Source organism: Bos javanicus, chromosome 9, assembly GCF_032452875.1.
Source record: "Bos javanicus breed banteng chromosome 9, ARS-OSU_banteng_1.0, whole genome shotgun sequence".
Classification (NCBI taxonomy): domain Eukaryota; kingdom Metazoa; phylum Chordata; class Mammalia; order Artiodactyla; family Bovidae; genus Bos; species Bos javanicus.
Window position 1 is genome coordinate 62,460,988 of NC_083876.1, and position 23,005 is coordinate 62,483,992.

The following is a 23,005-nucleotide window of genomic DNA, read 5'->3' on the forward strand; positions in this document are numbered from 1 at the left end:
GTGATCCCATGTACTGTAGCCTGCCAGGCTCCTCTGTCCATGTGGATTCTCTAGGCAAGAATACTGGAGTGGGTTGGCAGCTCCTTCTCCAGGGGATCCTCCCAACCCAGGAATCAAACCCAGGTCTTCTGCATTGCAGGCAGATTCTTTACCAACTGAGCCATGAGGGAAGCCCTAAAATGCCATTATTATTAATCAAAAAAGCAAGATACATGATTTTACACATATAGCATAACTAAAAGTTTAATACATAAAGAGAAAAAAGACAATGAAAATAACCAAATGGTTAATAATGATATCATTACAGTCAGCAGAGGCAATCTTTATTTCCCTTTTTATCTTGTTTCCAGTTTATCTCAGATGTATGTAATAAATGATTTACATACAAAATATGTTCTGAGCTTATATTTCCCATCATTAACTTCATTTTTCGGTAAGTTACATAATTTAGGAAAGCATTGTGAGATAATAATATAAACCAGGAACCAAAAAAATCAGCAAATTAAAAATTTTAACTTCAGTGGGCTGGCTGCTTTATGATATTATGTATTAGTCGTATAACAGTTAAAGCACAATAGACTCAGAAACTTTTGACACTCATTAAGGCCAATGGTCTCATTTAGCATCTCCAATATTATCACATTCTTCAAAGTTGGAAAAAATTTCAAAAGACAGGCAAAAAAGTTAAATTGTTCTTCATCAACCAAATGAAGCCCTATAACCTGAAATACAAAATGAATCTTCTTTTAAAGGGTATCAATATAGGTAGATATACGTTACCTCGACTTGTATAATTCATATCAAAATAGACTTGCATCTTAATGGTGTCCAGGGAAGGATTTTTGCTGTCCAATAGCCGATTCACACAAAGCTAAAAGAGAATATCCCATAAATGCTTCTAGTTATATTTTCTGAAGCAATTAAAAGTATTTTCCAATGTTATTTTTAAAATCAAAGAGAAACATCAAAGCAATAGCTTCTGATATTTATCTACCAATAACCCCTTTTATTATTTTTTTCCTCAGAACTTCATGCTTTATAGATCATTTAACCAATAACATTTATTAAGTAATAAGCTATTTCCCCTGAGTTAGCCAATATTACCATACCCAGGTGGCTAATAGTCTAATTGGAGGCAAGGACCTCGACAAGGCCAGTCTCTGAAGACTGAATGTGGGTGGACATTGCATGAAGCTTATGCTCATGTCTGGAGCTCTCCTTGAGTTCCTCATTACCATTTATTTGAACCTTCATGCTCCCTTTTTTTTTAGCTGATGCTGGAGGTCATGTCCATTTTATAAGAAGCTGCTGTGGCAACCATCCTCTGGTCACAGACAATCTCTGACCCTGCCTCCTGTTTCAAAATTTCTTCCTCTGGTCCATTTTCTCCTGTCTGCCTTCCTCTGCCCCCTCCCCGCACCGACACACACACAGATAGCTTATCCTCCTCCTCCGTGTTGCCTTGTTATGATAGACAGTTAACCTGAATTTTTCTTTTCTCCTTTCTTCGCCATCCCCCAACCCCACTCTTCCCTCTCTCATGTTGGACTTTATGTCTGTACCTGGCAGGCACATCAACAGCTTCACTCAGCCCACCTCCCAGGGCACCAACACTACTTTCCTGGGAGAAGGGAGAGGAGAAAGCAGGAGTGAGGATGGGACACCTGGACTGTTCCAGGTGGAGAGGTGCCGGTCCAAGCACAGACTTTACAAGTGCAAAAATTAGCACATCCACATGATTCTTAATTGAGAAAAAAGGAAACACTTTTTATCAATTGAATTATGATATAAATTGACAGTTAATGTCCCTGTCACATTAAAAGTACACTGAGCATAGGGAACTATATTCAATATCCTGGGATAAACCATAATGGAAAAGAATATAAAAAAGAATTTATATATGTGTGTATAACTGATTCACTTTGCTGTGCAGTGGAAATTAACACAATATTGTAAATCAACTACACTGCAATAAGAAAAATAAAATTCAAAAAATATATCAAACTCTTGCCAACTTAGTTGAGTTAGAGGGGGTGAAAATTGCTTCTAAAGCCATGAAAAGGAGAAAAACACTTTCTGCCCCTCCTTGGTTCTTCTCCACGGCTTTCCAACAAAATTTCTGACTGACCATTAGTCATTTCCCCTATTGCTAAGAACAGGCTTTATAGCACATTCTTAGTTTCAGCACAGAAAGACCCAGCTCTCAGCTGCCATAGAGAATCATGGAGTTTCTTCTGCACGTTATCCTAACAACATATTCTGTAGTTTCAATCTTCCAAAGCTCTTCTTGATCCTCTAACATCTGCGGACAGACCTATGTTTCACTATGGAAATTGCTGGCTGAGAGAGAAGATGGAGATGATGAAAATTTTCTCTGCCATTTGTTTGAGCTCAGAAAATATCCACATACAAGTCTGGGAAAGCTTGTTTCAAGTCTTTTGTGTGAAGGAGGGAATTAAAATCATTAAGCCCAGGAGGAAAAATAATGTTGAAATTTTAGGAAATCCATTCACAAATATTTAGAAAATAAACATGTAAGTATCTAAACCCAGTGAGTCAAACTTAAAACATATGGAAAAATTAACAGTATCTAAAGTTCCTGCCTTCTTTAGTTCTTACAACTGCTTTTCAGGCACATCTACTTGATTTCCTTCTTTTTTTTTTTCTTTTATAGTAGATCATTTATGGTTAGCTCTTCATCTGTTTTAAATACAGCAGTGTATAGATGTCAATCTCAAATTCCCAAACTATCCTACAAATCATTTTGCTCTTGGGTTCAATTTTCCTTTTAGAAAACACAAATTATGTTGAATCAATAATTATATGAATACGAATTTGTATATAACTTAACTGTATATTAGTTAATTTTCTCAATGTCTCATTAGATGAATAAGATGTCTCTAAAATACTGCGGCAGACACTGCCAGCATCCATACCCCTCCTTCCTTACTAACAAAGCCTCAATCTGGATTAAGGCAGAGATTTCCTTTCAGCTAAAAAAGGAAAGAGGAAAACAATCAATATCCCAGGCTCACTTGAAATATCATTCTATTCAATAAATGCAAGGGCTTCCCAGGAGGCACAGTGATAAAGAATCCACCTGCCAATGCAGGAGACACAGGAGATATGGTTCAGTCCCTGGGTTGGGAAGGTCCCCTGGAGAAGGAAATGACAGCCCACTCCAGTATTCTTGCCTGGAGAATTCCACAGACAGAGGAGCCTGGTAGGCCGCAGCACATGGGCTGGCAAACAGTCAGATGCGACTGAGCACGCAGGCAGGCCACAAATGGGGAGAGATGGGGGAGTTCTGGGAAAACCCATTATTTTCCAAAAACAAAGCGACAGATCCAATTGCACACACATTTTGACCTTTGTCCTCTCACCTTATACCTGCCTAAAGGTGGAAGAGCTTTCTTGTGACCCTGGGGTGAAAACACATGCATGATGGTGACCTAGGAAGTCAGGAAAAACAACCTATGAACCTCTAGACGTCATCCTATGAGAAAAAATTTAATCTCTAATTTGTTTGCACCACTGTTTGGTGGGGTTTTGTTTCATGGAGCTGAAGGCACTATTGATCAACACAAATCAAATATTTAGAATTGTGAGTAAATCATTCAAAATTTGAGAATTGTTGGATAATCACCTTTACCAGTTTCTGCACATCACTTTTTGTGAGCGTTCTATCCGTGTTAAAGCCATTACTCGGGTCCAGAACAACAGCTTTCACCTGAGAGTAGGAAAAAGTCCATTACATTTATTTCATATTACTACAACATTAGTTTAATGTTTTTCCACTTTTAAAATAACTCCCTCTTTAAAAAAATAAAATAAAATAACTCCCTCTTGATTACCCAGGGGTCGATCATTCAGCTGAGTTTCTTACAACCCAGTTTATCAGCATCTTCATCAGAAACTGGAGAAAGGGAAGAATTTTACCTTGGGAAACTAATTTGAATATTTTTACCATATTTTTATTGTGTATTATTATACCAAAAGCAAGAATAGAGGGATATCAAGGAAATGAGTAATTTTTACAACAGTGAACAATACATGTTAAAAAGAAAAAAACTTACAACACAGGAAAAACATTATTGATGTTTCTAAGATTCTTTGAGATCTTCTAAATCAGTCTCTTAAACCTAGAACTAACATGCTTTATAGATTTAAAAAAAAACAACAACAGTATTTTTGCCTGGAAAAATCCCATGGACAGAGGAGCCTCACAGGCTACAATTCATGCAGTTGCAAAGAGTTAGACACAACTGAGCACACCCAAACACAATTTGTCTACCAATCGCCATAGGTTTTCAACGGAATAAGTTAAGAAAACATCACAGAATTCTAAGAGCAAGATAGGCACTGCTGAAAAAAATTTTTTTAACAAAGCAGTAATTCACAAAAATATTTATTCTTACCATAAAAGCAACCAGAGTTTCAGGAACAATCTCTCCATGGGCTGCACATTCTTGTCCTATTTCTCGAATGATATTCTTTATAACACTTTCAGCCTGAGTGGGAGGCATTCTAAATAAAAAGATTTTTTTAATTGTATTTATATTTTTTCCTTTTGAGATTTCACCACTAATATATTTGTAAAGAGTCATATTATTTATTAACTTAATAATATTTACTAGTATACAGGCCCCTCTTGTTTTTCCTTAGTTGGTTTCATATTTATAAAAATGAAGGACTGATGATAACAGTGAGAGCAATTGGGACTTAATGATTGAAACATTTCCTCTTTATTTAAATGATGGTGGTTATCAAAAGTACCCTTATAACATGATATTTTTTAATTAAAAAAATGTTAAACAGTATTAGAAATGGGGGATGGGTATAGGAGTAGAATTAGTGAGAAATTCCACTATGTAGGTGGCAAAATCAGCTTGAAACAGGACATGCTTATTTCATCACATTCACTAAATGACCTTTCATAATTATCAGAGACTCTTGGAACACAATTCTTGCTCGAATCATCAAAATTCTATTTCTTGCACATCCAAGTGAAGGTTTAGACTCTTGATTAAAAACATAAAAGCAAAAAAACCAAAACATATAACGAGTTATGGATCACGGGGAAAAAAATGAACTCCTGGTGAAAAGGTGGTAGGTGTTAATAGTGATCAGGTTTTCTGATCTAAGCACAGGGGAAATTAGCATGCAGAGAATACAAAGGCATGTCAGGTAGGTAAAGATCACTTTCAGCATATCAGGGTTCAGGTAAGGTTAACAACACCTGGCATCTAGTCCAGGAGAACCAGAAAGCCTGGTTTCCATTGTGCCCTGTTTTCTAGCTGAAACCTTGGCCATTTCCTTAACTTCTCTTTGAAGTGATTTTCTCATCTGAAAAGTATGAATCCTACTACTACTCTCTCCTGGGAGCTGTCCTGAGGATGGAGTTCTATATCAGTTCAGTTCAGTCGCTCAGTCATGTCCGATTCTTTGCGACCCCATGGACTGCAGCAGGCCAGGCCTCCCTGTCCACCACTAACTCCCGGATTTTACATAAACTCATGTCCACTGAGTCGGTGATGCCATCCAAGCATCTCATCCTCTATACAATGCTGTCTAGATTGGTCATAGCTTTTCTTTCAAGGAGCAAACATCTTTTAATTTCATGGCTTCAGTCATCATCTGCAGTGATTTTGGAGCCCAAGAATATAAAGTCTGTCACTGTTTCCATTGTTTCCCCATCTATTTGCCATGTTATGACCAACCTAGATAGCATATTCAAAAGCAGAGACATTACTTTGCCAACAAAGGTTCGTCTAGTCAAGGCTATGGTATTTTCTGTGGTCATGTATGGATGTGAGAGCTGGACTGTGAAGAAGGCTGAGCACCGAAAAATTGATGCTTTTGAACTGTGGTGTTGGAGAAGACTCTTGAGAGTCTCTTGGACTGCAAGGAGATCCAACCAGTCCATTCTAAAGGAGATCAGCCCTGGGATTTCTTTGGAAGGAATGATGCTAAAGCTGAAACTCCAGTACTTTGGCCACCTCACGCGAAGATTTGGCTCATTGGAAAAGACTCTGATGGTGGGGGGGATTGGGGGCAGCAGGAGAAGGGGACGACAGAGGATGAGATGGCTGGATGGCATTACTGACTCGATGGACATGAGTCTGAGTGAACTCCGGGAGTTGGTGATGGACAGGGAGGCCTGGCATGATGCGATCCATGGGGTCGCAAAGAGTCCGACACGACTGAGCGACTGATCTGATCTAATCTGATCTGACGGGACCAGATGCCAAGATCTTAGTTTTCTGAATGTTGAGTTTTAAGCCAACTTTCTCACTCTCCTCTCTCACTTTCATCAAGAGGCTCTTTAGTTCCTCTTCACTTTCTGCCAGTAGGGTGGTGTCATTTGTGTATCTGTGGTTATTGATATTTCTCCCAGCAATCCTGATTCCAGCTTGTGCTTTATCCAGCCGAACATTTCGCAAGATGTACTCCGCATATACGTTAAGTAAGCAGGGTGACAATATACAGCCTTGACGTACTCCTTTCCCAGTCTATATACTTAGTTGTTAACATAGCGTTGGCAGAAAGTAAGCGCATCAAACAGCAGCTGGTAACTAACAAACTCCTGCTCAATGAATAGAAGCCGCGCGTGTGCGCGTGCGCCGTCGGGCACCTGGTACAGGTCTCTGCGGGTTCTCCTCAGTCCCCGCCCCCTGGCCCTCCTCACAACCCCCGCCTCAGCCTAAACCTCCCGAGTTCTAGCCGGCGGGGGTGCGAGCGGTGCCGAGCAGCACTGGTTAGCGATCTGACCTGGGGACCTGTGAGCCTCCGACCAGAAGCGACCGCTCTTTACGCTCAGCGGCGGGGCCTGAAGAGTCCTTACTGTCAGTTTCCCCTGATCCAGGTTAGACGACATGCTGCCCCTGCCCAGGCTCCGTCCGCTGACCCATGCTCGCCTCCTCGCGAGGTACACTCCGGGATCAAGGGCTTGGAGCCCGGGGTGGGCTGACCTTGGCTGTAGTGAAGAGCTAGAGCTGGGTCTACCCAATTCTTCCCTGGAGCTATCACGGCAGTCCAGCACTCTTGGAGTAACCATGGAGACCAAACGCTAGGGCCCGAAAGGGGCGGGGCCTGGGCGTGGGTAGAGCCAAGGTGGGGAGGCGTGGCTGGGTCCAAAAGAGAGCCTTTCACTGGAAGGGATGGGCGAGAATAACTTAAAAAAAAAAAAAAAGACAAGCAAGATACAGAGAGACCCAAAGCTCAGACAGAAGAAGACAGGTTCACTACACCTCAGTGAACTAAAGGATGTCAAAAACTAGATTTCTTAAACAACCGTATTAGCAGCGTGGAAACCTATACAGTGTTTAAAAAAAAAAAAGAAAAAAAGGAGATATGGGCAAATTCTCTGCAAGTATCAGTAGACTCATGATTAAGGATCTCTAACTAAGATCATGGCATCTGGTCCCATCACTTCATGGGAAATAGACGGGAACCAGTGGAAACAGTGTCAGACTTTATTTTTGGGGGCTCCAAAATCACTGCAGATGGTGACTGCAGCCATGAAATTAAAAGACGCTTACTCCTTGGAAGAAAAGTTATGACCAACCTAGATAGCATATTGAAAAGCAGAGACATTACTTTGCCAACAAAGGTCCGTCTAGTCAAGGCTATGGTTTTTCCAGTGGTCATGTATGGATGTGAGAGTTGGACTGTGAAGAAAGCTGAGCGCCGAAGAATTGATGCTTTTGAACTGTGGTGTTGGAGAAGACTCTTGAGAGTTCCTTGGACTGCAAGGAGATCCAACCAGTCCATTCTAAAGGAGATCAGTCCTGGGTGTTCTTTGGAAGGAGTGATGAAACTCCAGTACTTTGGCTACCTCATGCGAAGAGTTGACTCATTGGAAAAGACTGATGCTGGGAGGGATTGGGGGCAGGAGAAGAAGTGAACTCTCCTTGAGTTGGAGTGAACTCCGGGAGTTGGTGATGGATAGGGAGGCCTGGCGTGCTGCGATTCATGGGGTCGCAAAGAGTCGGACACCACTGAGCGACTGAACTGAACTGAACTGAACTGAATGTATCTGAACAGTATTTATATGGATGTTCACTTTATAACTATTCAATGGTGCACATGTTACATTAACCTTTTCTGTATATGTTATATTTCATAATAAAAAGTAAAGAAAAGGCACAATAATGGAGAACTTCTCCACTTTGGGTTATGCTTTTGGGCTATATAGGTCATTAAAATAGAGCTGCATCCTGGTTTCCAGAAATCCTCAAAGTTAAAGTAAAAGTTCAGATCTTGTGCTTTTCACCTATCTCACTCATGTTCTCTATTATTATCCATGCACTGTGCAACAGTTGGCTATTTTTTCAAAACACAAACCATCATGTTAGTCTATGAAATATGCGTGGTTTACCAGTTTTGAAACGGAGGAAGTCATAGTCTTAGAATTAGCTGACAATGTACTTTTCCAGTTTAACTTTCCTTCTCCACAGAAATGTTTGCTAATGGAGTGGGTAGCTGAATTTTCAGAATAATGATGAAAAATAAACCGTTGCCCAAGGAAGACAATGCAAGTCATTCTTACTGAAGTTTCCCTTAGAAAAAGCATTAACTATTTTTAGTCTGCTTTCCCACATCCTTTCAGTCAAGATTCACAAGATCATTTCTTAATCATCTTCCTTAGAGAGATTCCTCTTTAGAGTTAGTTACATGGGCACAGATATAAAAAGCCAGAAAAAAAGCAAATTTTGAGTTTCCCGACACAAAAAGAGCAAGCTTCTTAAGTTCATTAGTGTGCGTGTGTGCTAAGTTGCTTCAGTTGTGGCTGACTCTGTATGACCCTATGGAATGTAGCCTGTTAGACTCCTCTGTCCATGGGATTCTCCAGGCAAGAATACTGGAGTGGATTGCTGTATCCTTCTCCAGGTGATCTTCCCAACCCAGGGATCAAACCCATGTCTCTTACATCTCCTGCAATGGCAGGAAGGTTCTTTATCACTAGCACCACCTGGGAAGCCCAAGTTCATTAGACTTACCCCTAAAAATTGGCCTTTCTTTATGGTTGTCAGTTACCTTTAAAGGTAAGATGAAGGATGAGCAAAAGCATTACTTATTGGTTTCCCATCTTTTTCTCCATCACATGCCTCAGCCCTTGGGGAAACAACAAACCTTAGGGTCAGATTTTCACAACCTAGGTGGGGGTGGGGCTAGGGGGTGACTTGAAACACTTACTGCAGATCCCCAAGCATGGGGTCCTGTTCTTTCAAGTGTTACAAGAGAAGTGAAATTACAAGAACACAAAATGAGAAAAATTAAATCAGCAAATTCTGTTACAATCAAAACCAAACCTCTAAAAAAGGGCGGAGGCTAGTGGTTCTTTCTTAAAAGTATTTTCCCCTCAAAAGAGGTAAATTTCATATACATAGTCCTGATGAATAAAACAGGATCTAAAGCATAAAACCCTTTACATTATAGCCTCTGTGACAGTGATTCTCAACACTGGAGAATGAGAAATAGCATATCAGAAATTCCTTGGGAGTCCCCCATGATGAATTCTGAGATCTATTTACCTACTTTGTATATGCAGATAATATTACTAGGTAGCTTTTTAAAAGGTGAATTTCTCCCTGTCTTTCACCCATCCACTCCCACACTCATCTTCTCAATCCTTAAATTAACAACCCAGTCTTCATTATTGTCTCTTGAATCAATTCAAGTCTCTCCATTCCCACTTCTGAATTAATTAAAGCAACTACTTTTTCTTTATTTTTTTGTCCTGGATTACAACAACAGCCAACTAAATGGCTCCCCTCTCCAGCCAGGGACCCTCCAAATCCTTGGCTATATTAAAATGATACTTAAACAATGAAAATCTGATCAATCCCTGCGTAAAAGCTTATGAAGGCTTCTCAGTGGCAAAGTGCAAACTTCTTGGCGTGGCATATAAGATGCCCACGACCTGCTCTCAGCTCACCCACCCAACATCAGCTCTCACAACTACTTCCCCTCCCCCGCTCCAGACCACACTCTTTCTACTCGCTGGCCATGCTGCATTACTCACTGGTCTCCAGATCTCTGCAGAGGTCACTTCCTCTATCTGAATGTCCTTCTTCCCTCTTCATCTGGTTAATTCCTCCATGTTGTCAGAAGCCATGTCTCCTATGAAACTTTCTCTGACCTGTCAATTGGGGATAGGGTACTAAACCTTCACCTTCATCGATTCCAAAATATTTCCACCTACCCCAAGAGGAATGTCCACAGTCACTAAGCAGCCACTCCCCATGCCTGTCCCCCAGTACATACATCCGACAGGGTTCTCAGTACTCTCAGGGAGTCTGTTTTCTTGTCTGTCCCCCGACTAGACCACAAGCTCCTTGAAGGCAGGGAACATATTCTGCAGAATCCCCAGCACCTAAGAACAGCCTGGGACATAACAGTCATGCAAGACAGTCTGGGTTAGGGAGGTGAGTTTAGGAGTGGGAGAGTAAAAAAAAAGAGAGAGAGAAATTTTAGATTCTTTACTATCTTTACTGAAAAGTTAGGGTGATTTTGGAGGGAATTATAATTGTGGAGGGAAAAGAGGAAGCATTTAAATGACAGGTCTTCAGAAGACCTTCCTCTGACTCCACTTTTGACTCTCATGCTTTAGGATCTCCTACCCACCTATAAGCACCCCTTTCTGTGTCCCCACGAAGAAAGGTTGCTCTCAGGTTTGCTCCTTTTGACCATGCCTCAAACTAGAGTCTACGGTTTCCAGTGGTGCCTGGGCTTTAGAAGGGTGGGACCTCTAGGCTTACAGGTTTCTTGGAAGAGCAGGTGCTGGAGGTGGGGATGGTGCCTGGTGATTGGGCTCCAGACTGATTTCATCTTTGCGCTTCCCTTCCTCTGAGAAGGACACTATGGTTTATTGGCGCCCAAGGACAAACTTTAATTTGGTAAAGTCTTAACCCTTATTTTAAAAAAATAAAATTTTCAGGATCACAGACATAGAAAATAAACTTATGGTTACCAAAGGGGAAAGGAATAAATTAGGAGTTTGGGACTAATAGATACACTCTACTATATATTAAATTGGGAAAGAACAGGGACCTACTGTATAGCACAGGCAACTATAGCCAATATCTTGTGATAACCTACAATGGAAAAGAATGTGAAAAAGAACAATCTGTACAACTCCCTTTCCTGTATACCTGAAACTAACACAGCTATAAGTCAACTATACTTCAATTTTTAAAAATGAAATAATCTTTTTCTCAATTATCAAAGAACTCACCTTACTTTGTAGTCTGTGAGTCCTCATTTTTTTGAGGAGGAATTTTTTTGACCAGTTTGCTGAAATTATAATAGAGCTGCATTCCACTTCCAGGAGCTATTTTGTTGTGGCTAGATAATGGTCAAAGATTCCATCAGTTTATTTTAATACAGTTGTTCCTCCAGTGGTGAGTGCTGGACTGCCAGTCCCTCCTGGCCCACTGCAAGAAGGAGGACAGTAACAATTCAGCCGAATTTCTGACGTATTCCAAGCTCATTATCTCTAACATGATCCAACTCATTATCTCTAATATGAATCTTCTCTCAAAACCCATCCCACTTGACATTATTGGGATGAATTGTTAGTAATTAATAGCAGATGCAATGACTGAAGAATGACTGAAGCAGCCCAAACCTGCTTCAGAGAATTCTCCTCTCTCTCCATCACCCTTCACATGCAGACTTGTCACCAAGCCAGGCTCTTCTTCCTTCTGAGCATGTCTAAAGTCCATTCTCTTCCCCAATTACTTCCCTAGTTACTGTGTTCTGAGGGCTCTTAAATGTTTCATCTGCTTCTTGTCTGCACCCCCTCCTAAATGCAAAGCTGATCAAATAATTTCCTATGTGCAGCTCTTTGAAGACTTCCCACTACCTACAAGAAAACAGTCAGTCCCACTAGAATGAGATATAAGTTCTTCCCTGATCTGACCTCTTGTCTCTCTACCTGCACTGTCCAATATGGTAGCCATCAACCGTAAGAATCTATTTAAATTAGTCAAAATTACATGAAATTTAAAACTTAATTCCTCAGTTGCATGAGCCACGTTCAGTTAGTGGCTACCATATCTGACAGTGAAGATAATAGAATTTTTCCATCATTGCAGAAAGTCCTACTGGGCTCTTATGCCTGCTGTTGTTGTGTAGTCACTAAGTCATGTCCACCTCTTTTGCGACCCCATGGACTGTCACCTGCCAGGCTTTTCTGTCCATGGGATTTCCCAGGCAAGAAAACTAGAGCAGGTTATCATTTTCTCTCCAGGGGATATTCCCAACCCGGGGATTCAACCCCCATCTCCTCCCTTGGCAGGCACATTCTTTATCACTGAGCCATAAGGGAAACCCATGCCTGCTGTACCTGAACTCAAACTTCCAAATGACTCACCCCTTGAGCATTCTATGCTTTGGCTAAAGCAACTTCTTTTAATCATATTACTTGCCCTACCCAACTGTGCTTTTCAAGACAAAGCTCAAATGTCACCCTATTCCGTGGAGTCATTACCAACCAAATCTCCCACCCTCACATGGTTGACGGATTCCCCCTTTGGGCCTCCATTGCACTCTATGCAGACTTCTACCCTGGCCCTCCTAACCTTCTTGTCACCTACTGGTGTTCATGTCTGATTCCCTTTACTATGACGTGAGCTTGCTAGGCTGGGGAATGGGCCCGATCATACTTTGTGTTCCTAGCTCCTAGACCAAGGCCTGACGTATAATACACACTCAACTTTCTGTGAGTGAATACATATTACAAATAAATATTCAAAAGGTCAAGAGTCTTCATAAATGGCTAACAGTCCCATTTAAATCCTTCACTGATAGGTAAAAATCTGGAATAAGAAATATGTTGTCAGTCAGGTCATAAAAATACTGTATATCCTCTCTTAAATCACAGTCTTATGCTAGAGTTGCATTTCATTTAAAATTAATCCATGAGCAGTATGACAGTTTGATCAGCAAGGTGAGACTAACTGTACAAGAAAGCAATTCTGGTTTCAACAATTATTAGATACACACTTGTAACATTAAAAGCATGAAAATTTGGCTAGTGTTTTTTAATATTTATTAAGTGCCTAGTATAAAAATAGTTTTTTAGGACCAAAAAAAAAAAAAAAAAAGCCCAACACAACCCAATCAGAAAATGGACAGAAGACCTAAACAGACATTTCTCCCACCCATTTCTTATGGGTATGAAAGACATTCCTTGTATCCACACACTGAGGGTGGAGGGGGGCAGCAAGTCCTTTGGTGTCTCTTATAAGCACACTAATTCCATCACAGGAGCTCCAACCTCATGAGTTTAACTAAACCTAACACCTCCCAAAGGCAGAACTTCCCAATACCATCATATTGCTATCCAACCAGCAACCTCAGCTCAAGTCCTATCTATTCTATGAGGCTTCATTAAGCTGCATGAACCCCTGCTCTATCCCCACATCCTTCTTATTGGTACTTCATCATATATGCCCTGCTTCATGGTGGGCTTCAACAAAATAATTTGGGGAGGACAAAACATTCAGGTTATAACACTGCCCTTCAGAACACTCTGACAGAGATGTCCGTCATTACGGCTGAAGGACATTGCCAAGATCTGTAAGTCCCTCTCTGATTCGCCTCCCACAGCTTCCTTTGTCCTCTTCCCCTTTATTCTTGGACTTGTAATAACCTATGGTGGAAAAGAATCTGAAAAAGAATATATGAGGAAACCAATCCCACTTTTGCCACTGTGGTAGTCTTTCGTGTTTAAAATTTTTTTATTGATGTATATAGTTAATTTACAATGTCATGCTAGTTTGGAGTGTACAGCAGAGTGATCATATATATATGTATATGTACATTTATATATGGACATATTTGTGTGTGTATAGATGAAGTAACTTCCCTGACTTTCTCATTTTAGAAAACCATAAAAGGAGGTGTATGAACCACAGGAGCCCTAAGTAACCTCTCAGCTCTGTAATTCTGTTATTTTAAATCTACAGTGGCCTATATGTGCTCTATTTGAGGACTTTCTCCAGCAGCATCCTAAAACAGAGAACAGCAAAGCTCAAGCTGAGGTGGAGAAACAATACCAGACAAGGGCTGAGCTGACTAGGATGGAACTATGCTTACACTGGTGGGTGTCAGGAGGCCCAATTGGCAGAAAACTGTTCCTGCTCATGCCAAATGAAATGAAGATGAGATCTGTGGAACTGAAATATCAAGAAGCGATTAAATGAAAGGTGACTGGTGCATCATCGGTGCTGTTACAAAAATTGTACTCTAATGTTGAAAGGTAGGAATTCCAAACTTGTGATGCTCCCAGCATGTATAAGTACTACTAAAGTCCTTCAATGATAGAAATAAGGGAAAACGTACTGCCAAGTATATGATTTTCACTCACAGAAGAACAGTGATCAGATTGTGATCCTCAGAGGTAAGCATAGCTCCCAAGAAAGAAGACATTCCTTCTTGCTGTATGAATGTCATCTTTCAGACAAAAATCAATGCAAAAAAAAAAAATCAATGCAAAAAACTATTTCCAAATGCAGCCTCAATGACATACAACTGCTCAGATGACTTAAATGATTCCTGTGTAGACCACAGGGCCACTTTTGTTACCTGTATGTGAGGGAGCCACCTGCTGTTGAAATAGGATCCTATAGCTACAATTTCTTCCATTTTTTTCCGAACTACATACACGGCATAAGTTTAGCTCCAGTAATCCAGACCAAATATTTTATAGAATTTAAGAAACCAACATAACTTTTATGGATAAGTAACACACAGTACCTTCCCTGTCTCTTTTGCAAGTCAGAAAATATTTGTTAAGCATCCATAGCCATTTATTAACACATTGAAATTCTCAAGTTTCTGGCATGCAGGAAATAATGAAGCAGTCTGTATTTTAACAAATACAAATAACAAATGTCCCTGCCAATTTCCTTCTCAGTGTTTTGGGGAATACTATGAACCTGTCTTGCCTATCCCAGTGCTATCCAACCTGCAACCTCAGCTCAAGTCTTATCTCTTCCATGAGGCTTCATGAAGCTGCATGAACCCCTGCTCTATCCCCGAGACACCCCTCTTATTGGTACTTCATCATACATGCACTGCTTCATGGTGGTATATGCCAGGAAACTAACATTTACCATATGTCAGCACTGTTGTAAGCATTTTACCTTTATGAACTTATTTACTTCTCACATTAACCCTATGACATAGTCACTATTATAATCCACATTTTTCAAAAGAGGAAACTGAGTTCTAGAGATATTTTTAAAAAATCTTGTCCAACATCATCAAGGTTATTAAGCAATGGAGCCACATTGTATCTACCTTTCCAACTTGTTTGTAAGGCCCCAGAGGACAAGAACTGTGTAATAAAATTCTTTTGAGTTCTTACAGTGCCTAGGCTGCTGCTGGAATCTCAGGAGCTGATGTTGATAGTTTTACTACAGTTTGCTAAGTTTCCAAGAAGACCCATGGAAGAAGTTGGTTTGGTCCTGTTAGTCAGCATGATATAGAACAAGTCTGGGGAGAGACTACAGTAATAAAGAGGACTGGTACTGAGGATATACTGTAAGCCTGGCGCTGTGCTAAGTAATTTTGTATAGTAACCTATTTAATTCTATTAATAAATCATTTCAGAGAGGTCGTATTACACATATTGTATCAATAAGGAAACTGAAGCACAGAGAGATAAAATAACTTGCTTGAAGTCACACAGCCTCCAGCCTAAGCCTAATCTGTATGCTATCTATCAGCATTACACCGTTACTGTAAAAGGATGTTTATCTGCAATGGATTTAGAAATTGTGGAGAACACACAGTGATGAAGATGGCCTTCCCCATTGAACACCAACTCTTAATCTCAATCTCCTAGTAGGTTTGCACAGGTTTTTAGGGATTCCTCCGGTTATTGCTGGCAGCACTAAACTGGCCTCAGGGGGGCACTGCTTCCCTTTTAACGCCTCAGTTTTTACAAGCTTGCTTTTAAAACCAGTGGCAATCCTGAAGCAAGGCTGGAACATTTAAATCAGAATTTACCAAAGTCAAGGGTATTAACTGAGACCCGGGTTTGATCTTCGGGTCGGGAAGATCCCCTGGAGAAAGAAATGGCAACCCACTCCAGTATTCTTGCCTGGAGAATTCCATGGAGAGAGGAACCTGGCGGGCTACAGTCCATGGGGTCACAAAGAGTTGGACACGACTGAGTGATTAACACCAACACAAAGGGTAGTAACACAAAGTAAAGAAAGCATAACAAAATATACCACAACCTGGTTACAAGGTGTGGCCTGCTCTCTAAGCTTCAACAAAGTGGAAACTCTTGAGGTTCCTTCCTGCTGAGGCTCCGTCCTCATGTCTACCACTGAAAAACACTAACCTGGCACCTCTTCAAACTCAGGCTATTAGAGCGCTGGGTCCAGGGCAACGTGGGACTCTCCCGTGGGTTGAGACAGAATTCAGAATTCCTGTTTCCTGGACGAGGGTCTGCCTTTCCTACAGAGGATGGACACGGGAGATGAGTGCCCTCTTGGGAGATGCCTCCCCTTCAGCCTCCAGAAAGGAGACCTATTCTTAAGCCTCAGCAGGACAAGTCCAACGTCTGTATAAGATATTTACATGTAGTAGGTGGTCACACACCAACTCCTTTGGTCAAGAGAATCAAGAGATGAAAGGAATCCTCACACTAGGACGACTGAAAGATTGGAAAAGCCAGAGAAACGGATAGAGCCAGTCAGGCGCACAGCCGGACCCTCCAGGGTACATCTGCGCATGCGCCTGTGAGCTCAGTCTAGGGGGCAGGGATACACGTTTTGTTTTCAGATACACTAATTTAAGGTGCTAATGAATGAGAGACCACCAAGAAGACTGCATGTGGAGACAAGATCAAGGACAGTGCGTCTCTGATCACACAGGTTAATACTGCCTCCTAAGCTGCCAGGAGCCTTACTGCTTTGAGAAGAACCAGACTTGTAATTGTTGATGCTCAAAAAGCTATTCGCCACTTTTACTGAATGCCAACATGATGCAATTTATCTTTTAAAACCAACTATTTCTGAATCCAGCAACAATGCTTTACTTAGCAATTTCTTCTTTGGAGCTTGAATCTGGGATTAATTTGCTTTTTGCCTCTCCAATGCACCCCATCTAGGTCAGTTCAGTTCAGTTCAGTCGCTCAGTCGTGTCTGACTCTCTGCGACCCCATGAATCACAGCACACCAGGCCTCCCCATCCATCACCAACTCCCGAAGTTCACTCAGACTCACGTCCATCGAGTCAGTGATGCCATCCAGCCATCTTATACTCTGTCGTCCCCTTCTCCTGCTGCCCCAATCCCTCCCAGCATCAGAGTCTTTTCCAATGAGTCAACTCTTTGCATGAGGTGGCCAAAGTACTGGAGTTTCAGCTTTAGCATCATTCCTTCCAAAGAAATCCCAGGGCTGATCTCCTTCAGAATGGACTGGTTGGATGTCCTTGCAGTCCAAGGGACTCTCAAGAGTCTTCTCCAACACCACAGTTCAAAAGAATCAATTCTTCGGCGCTCAGCTTTCTTCACAGTCCAACTCTCACATCCATACATGATCACTGGAAAAACCATAGCCTTGACTAGACAGACCTTTGTTGGCAAAGTAGTGTCTCTGCTTTTGAATATGCTGTCTAGGTTGGTCATAACTTTCCTTCCAAGGAGTAAGCGTCTTTTAATTTCATGGCTGCAGTCACCATCTGCAGTGATTTTGGAGCCCAGAAAAATAAAGTCTGACACTGTTTCCACTGTTTCCCCATCTATTTGCCATGAAGTGATGGGACCAGATGCCATGATCTTCGTTTTCTGAATGTTGAGCTTTAAGCCAACTTTTTCACTCTCCACTTTCACTTTCATCAAGAGGCTTTTTGGTTCCTCTTCACTTTCTGCCATAAGGGTGCTGTCATCTGCATATCTGAGGTGATTGATATTTCTCCCAGCAATCTTGATTCCAGCTTGTGTTTCTTCCAGCCCAGCGTTTCTCATGATGTACTCTGCATAGAAGTTAAATAAGCAGGGTGACAATATACAGCCTTGATGTACTCCTTTTCCTATTTGGAACCAGTCTGTTGTTCCATGTCCAGTTCTAACTGTTGCTTCCTGACCTGCATACAGATTTCTCAAGAGGCAGGTCAGGTGGTCTGGTATTCCCATCTCTTTCAGAATTTTCCACAGTTTATTGTGATCCACACAGTCAAAGGCTTTGGCATAGTCAATAAAGCAGAAATAGATGTTTTTCTGGAACTCTCTTGCTTTTTCCATTATCCAGCGGATGTTGGCAATTTGATCTCTGGTTCCTCTGCCTTTTCTAAAACCAGCTTGACCATCAGGAAGTTCACGGTTCACATATTGCTGAAGCCTGGCTTGGAGAATTTTGAGCATTACTTTACTAGTGTGTGAGATGAGTGCAATTGTGCAGTAGTTTGAGCGTTCTTTGTCACTGCCTTTATCTAGGTCAGGATAATATAAAGATAGACACTCAAGTGGTCCAGCGATTCCTTCTAATATAGGGCACACCACAAGTAGAAGACACGGCAGAGCCAGCAGTTACTGATGAGAATAGATTAAACAGTTTCTTTTACTTGAAAAAAATTTCCTTCCTGATTATTTAGAAATAATGTTACCAGTCTGCTAAGAAAAGCTTCTGTGGACACAGACATTTGTGATATCTTCACATAAAGTCAAGTCTTCAAATGACAGCCTTACTTCACTTAAAGGAAGGTCTGCAAATGACAGGATGACAGCAAACCCATCCCCCTGCCTGTTTATGTATGGCTTTCAAGCTAAGGAGGATTTTTATATTTTCTTAAACAGTTGGGAAAAAAAAACAAAGAACAATATTTTCTGACATGTGAAATTCAAATGTCGATGTCCCTAATAAAGTTTGATTGGGACACAGCCACGCTCATCCTAAGTCTAAGGCCACTTTTGCTCCACAGGGGCAGAGTTGAATAGCTGCAACAGAGATGACAGGGCCTGCAAAGATGAAATAGTCCGTATTTGATGCTTCACGGAAAAAGTTTAGCAACTCCTGACATAGTGTGACAGACACTTTTCCTTTGATGCATAAACTACATCTTCATTCTTTTTCAAATTACCTCAGTGGCTTTATTTTATAGACAAAAAAGGAGAGGCCCAAAGAGGTTATAAACAAAATGATCTAAAGCTTGAATAAAACATTTGGCCAAATCATTTAAGTTCTCTAAACCTTAGTTGCATCATTTATTAAAAAATAGCATTGACCTCATACAGCTGGGGTGGAGGTGGAAGGAAATAATGCATATATATGAGGTTTAGCACAGTGTCTGTGCATCAGTGCTTAATAAACCAAGCTATCTTTATTAGTTAGTAATATCCTTATTACTATTAAAACTCAGATCTTCTGCTTCAGTACCATTTTCATTATCATAAACTCAAAAAAACCAGGTTATATAATTATTGGCTTTAAAATGTTGTGTTTTATCAAGACTCTAGATAGTTTCCACTCACTCTCCAGACATCTAATCCACTCATGTGCTCAAGTTTCTACCAAGGTGACATCATAACAGCTACAGACGGCTTGTGGGGAGATGGATATCACTGACTCAGGAAGATCCTACGGCCATTTTACCTTTTCTGATCTGTAAAAGGAGGAGAAGGCTTGTTCTACATAACTGAAAGCTCAAAGGAGATGAGAGACAGGAAGGCACAGTAAAACCATACATTTATGATGTCTTTTGTAAAAGTAGGCAATTCTTAAAATCGTTATCCGTTTATTGGCTATCAGGAGGTTTGTCATCATGTGAACTATGACCTAAATATAAGCCTTAGGTTTTCTTTATTCCTTGATTTGGAGAGGAGCAAGCAGAACTTTTGGAGAAGGAAATGGCAACCCACTCCAGTATTCTTGCCTGGAGAATCCCATGGAGAGAGAAACCTGGTGGGCTACAATCCATGGGGTCGCACAGAGTCAGCATGACTGAAGTGACTTAGCACATAGCAAACACAAGCAGAACTTTGGAAATGGTGCCAGTGATGGAAGAAGAGAGGAAGTTGTCTGAAGAGGAAGAGGGAAGTGAAAAGATCAGGGATTTTTTGAAGCTTCTTGCTATCTGTGTACCTAACCATTTCTCAACTACTCACCCCATGTCTCTCTCCTAAGGACTCTCTTTACCTCCATCAATCCACTTTCCTTTCTTCCTCCATCTTTCTTTCTCCTCCTGTCTTCCCTGTTTCTTTCTTCTATCTCTCTTCCCCTACTCCATCCTGCCTCTCCTTTTTTCTCACTTTGTCTGAGAATGTTATTTATTATTAGTTTTTATAGGATAAAACACTATTCCATGTCCTTAATGTTATATGATTCTTCCCATCATGTAAATTATTGTTCTTGTTATTTAAGAAATAAAAATTAAAGAAATAGGACTTTATTGTTTGCAAATATGTTGTTTTGTTAATAATAGTTTCTCTCAAAACCCTATTGGGAAATAGTGTTCCAAGTTACAAAAGTGATCATTGATAGCTTTCACTCTATTTTTTTTCCTAAATAAGAAAGTGTCTCTTGACAACAAAAGAGCTTCCTGCATTGTGAACTTGGAGTATCATTTGGTTAATTTAGCTCTTTATTTTTGCATTTTATTGTGGACATCTTTCTCTGATCCATTTTGAAGGTGTTCATAATAATGCCATTGCCTAGCAAATAAATTCCGAATTCTCCAGGATGGTGTGGGAGACGGTCTGTGGTTAACCTTGACCTCACTCTCCAGCCTTATTTCTCACAACCTTCACTTTATGTACCACATCAGGTGACTTTTCTTGACTGTGCCTTTCCTCCTCAATTTCTCTCTGCTTGGAATACCCTACCTTCTTTCACCAAATCTGCCAACTGAGATTGAACTGGTCTTTCAGCCCAGATCAAAACTAGCCATTATATTTCTCTGAGCCCCTATGTGCACGCTGTCACTTCTGTCGTGTCTACCTCTTTGCAACGTTATGGACTGTAGCTCACCAGGCTCCTCTGTACATAGGGTTCTCCAGGCAAGAATACTGGAGTGGGTTGCTATGCCCTCCTCCAGGGGATCTTCCCCACCCAGGGATTGAACCCACATCTCTTCTGGCTCCTGCATTGGCAGGCAGGTTCTTTACCACTAGCATCACCTGGGAAGGCCCTGAATTCCTGTACCCCTTTATTAACTCCTCCACTGGGGCAGTCCCCAGATTTGGAATTGTGTTGTTTATATCATTGTTTATGAATGCATCCTCTACACTACTCTCTGACCTATCTCTATGGTCCCTACGAACTTACACAATGACTGTGTACAGTAGGTTTTCTGTGAAGGCTTAAAGAATGAATAACCTACCATCTCCAACCTAGATTCCTTATTTAAGATATGAAAAAAATTTTAATTAAAAATGTTTTCATTTTTTATTTTCATTCCATTTAGGAGTCAAATCCTTATATAACACCAGATTTTACGTTAGTATTTTTGACATAAGCTTGGTATGCCACTGCTAGGCAGTTCTCTACCTAAAATCTTAGTTCTGGGAAAAATAAAAACATCTGTCATTGGTACTTATTCAAGTGCCATAATCACAGAGGACTGGAAAAACATGACTATGAATCTGACTGTGACCTTTAGGACGGCTTTAGGTTTGGCAAAACTATTACATGACCTCAAAGCTGGCTTTACTTTTAAATTCCAGTAATCCAGAAAACATTCTGAATTATTTATTTCTCTGTAATGGGTCTTAAAATGTGACGTTAACATCCTGGAAAAAATTACATTTGAATCCATTTATAATTGAAAGACAATAAGGTTGATGGTATTTTTTGGAAGTGCCCCTTTCTACAAAGAAAGTAAGAATAGGTTATATTATCATTTGTTTTCAAATGTTATTGGTGCTTTATTAAGACTCAAGACATCTGATCCACTAACGTCCTCAAGTTTCTGCCAAGGTGACATCATAATGACCACAGATGGTCCTTTGGGAGATGGATATCATTTACTCATGAAGCAAAAGCAATATATTTTTGTCTCAGATTTCTTAGCAGCATTAATTTTGTTAAAATAAAAAGTTATTCTGTCTAAAATCTGCTGTTTTTTCTCTTTTCAAGTTCAGCAATTTCCTCCCAAACCAAGCCTTTTCCATGACATTTTAGAAGTAGAAACTCTTTTTTTTTTTCTCCTGTTAGACATTCAGTTGTGTCGGACTCTTTGTGACCAATAGACTGTAGCCCGTCAAACTCCTCTGTCCATAGAATTCTCCAGACAAGAATACTGGAGTGAGTAGCTGTTCCCTTCCCCAGATGATCTTCTCAACCCAGGAACTGAACCCAGGTCTCTTGTATTGGAGGCAGATTCTTTACCGTCTGAGCCACCAGGGAAGCCATCCTCCATCCCCACCCGCCTCAGCCCCCCGGCCTTTTTTTCTTTTACGAGGTTCTTTCTATCTAAATAGATAGAATTTCCCTGGTGGCTCAGACGGTAAAGCGTCTGTCTACAGTGCGGGAGACCCACTCCAGTACTATTGCCTGGAAAATCCCATAGACAGAGGAGCCTGGTAGGCTACAGTCCATGGGGTCGCTAAGAGTTGGACACGACTGAGTGGCAGAGGATGAGATGGCTGGATGGCATCACTGACTCTATGGATGTAAGTCTCAGTGAACTCCGGGAGTTGGTGATGGACAGGGAGGCCTGGCATGCTGCGATTCATGAGGTCGCAAAGAGTCGGGCACGACTGAGCGACTGATCTGATCTGATCTGAGCGACTTCAATTCACTTCTATCTAAATAGAAATAAACGTATATGGGGCAGCAATACTATATTGACTTTATGTAAAATAGGAACCAGCAAAGCAAAGGAGATGGACTTGGCCCTGGGATTACAGAGTGTGTGATGTATCTGTGATGGAGGAGAAAGTCTTTGTCATCTTTCCTGTCTTCTCAGTCACCTTCTCCCTCTGCAGAAAACCTGAGTGTCCCTGACAGCGCCCCTAGTGGTACTAAGCAGGAATGCAAGCATT

General features: G+C 40.9%; 1 protein-coding gene across 3 annotated transcripts in view; it reads right to left on the reverse strand.

Annotated features, from left to right (window-relative positions):
• The window catches only part of CFAP206 (cilia and flagella associated protein 206), a 35,920-nt gene extending 28,848 nt beyond the window's left edge, over window positions 1-7,072 (reverse strand). For 2 of the 3 annotated variants that reach the window (XM_061427873.1, XM_061427871.1), the window contains exons 1-4: window positions 6,772-7,072; window positions 4,419-4,527; window positions 3,647-3,730; window positions 781-871 (exon numbers count right to left, since the gene is read on the reverse strand). In XM_061427873.1, coding sequence (XP_061283857.1) covers window positions 781-871; window positions 3,647-3,730; window positions 4,419-4,526 — 283 coding nt within the window. In that variant the 5' untranslated portion in view covers window position 4,527; window positions 6,772-7,072. Of the gene's footprint in view, window positions 1-780; window positions 872-3,646; window positions 3,731-4,418; window positions 4,528-6,308; window positions 6,540-6,771 lie in introns of those variants that run through there. The other variant, XM_061427872.1, reaches the window with a different exon arrangement.
• Between the last annotated feature and the right edge of the window lie 15,933 nt (window positions 7,073-23,005).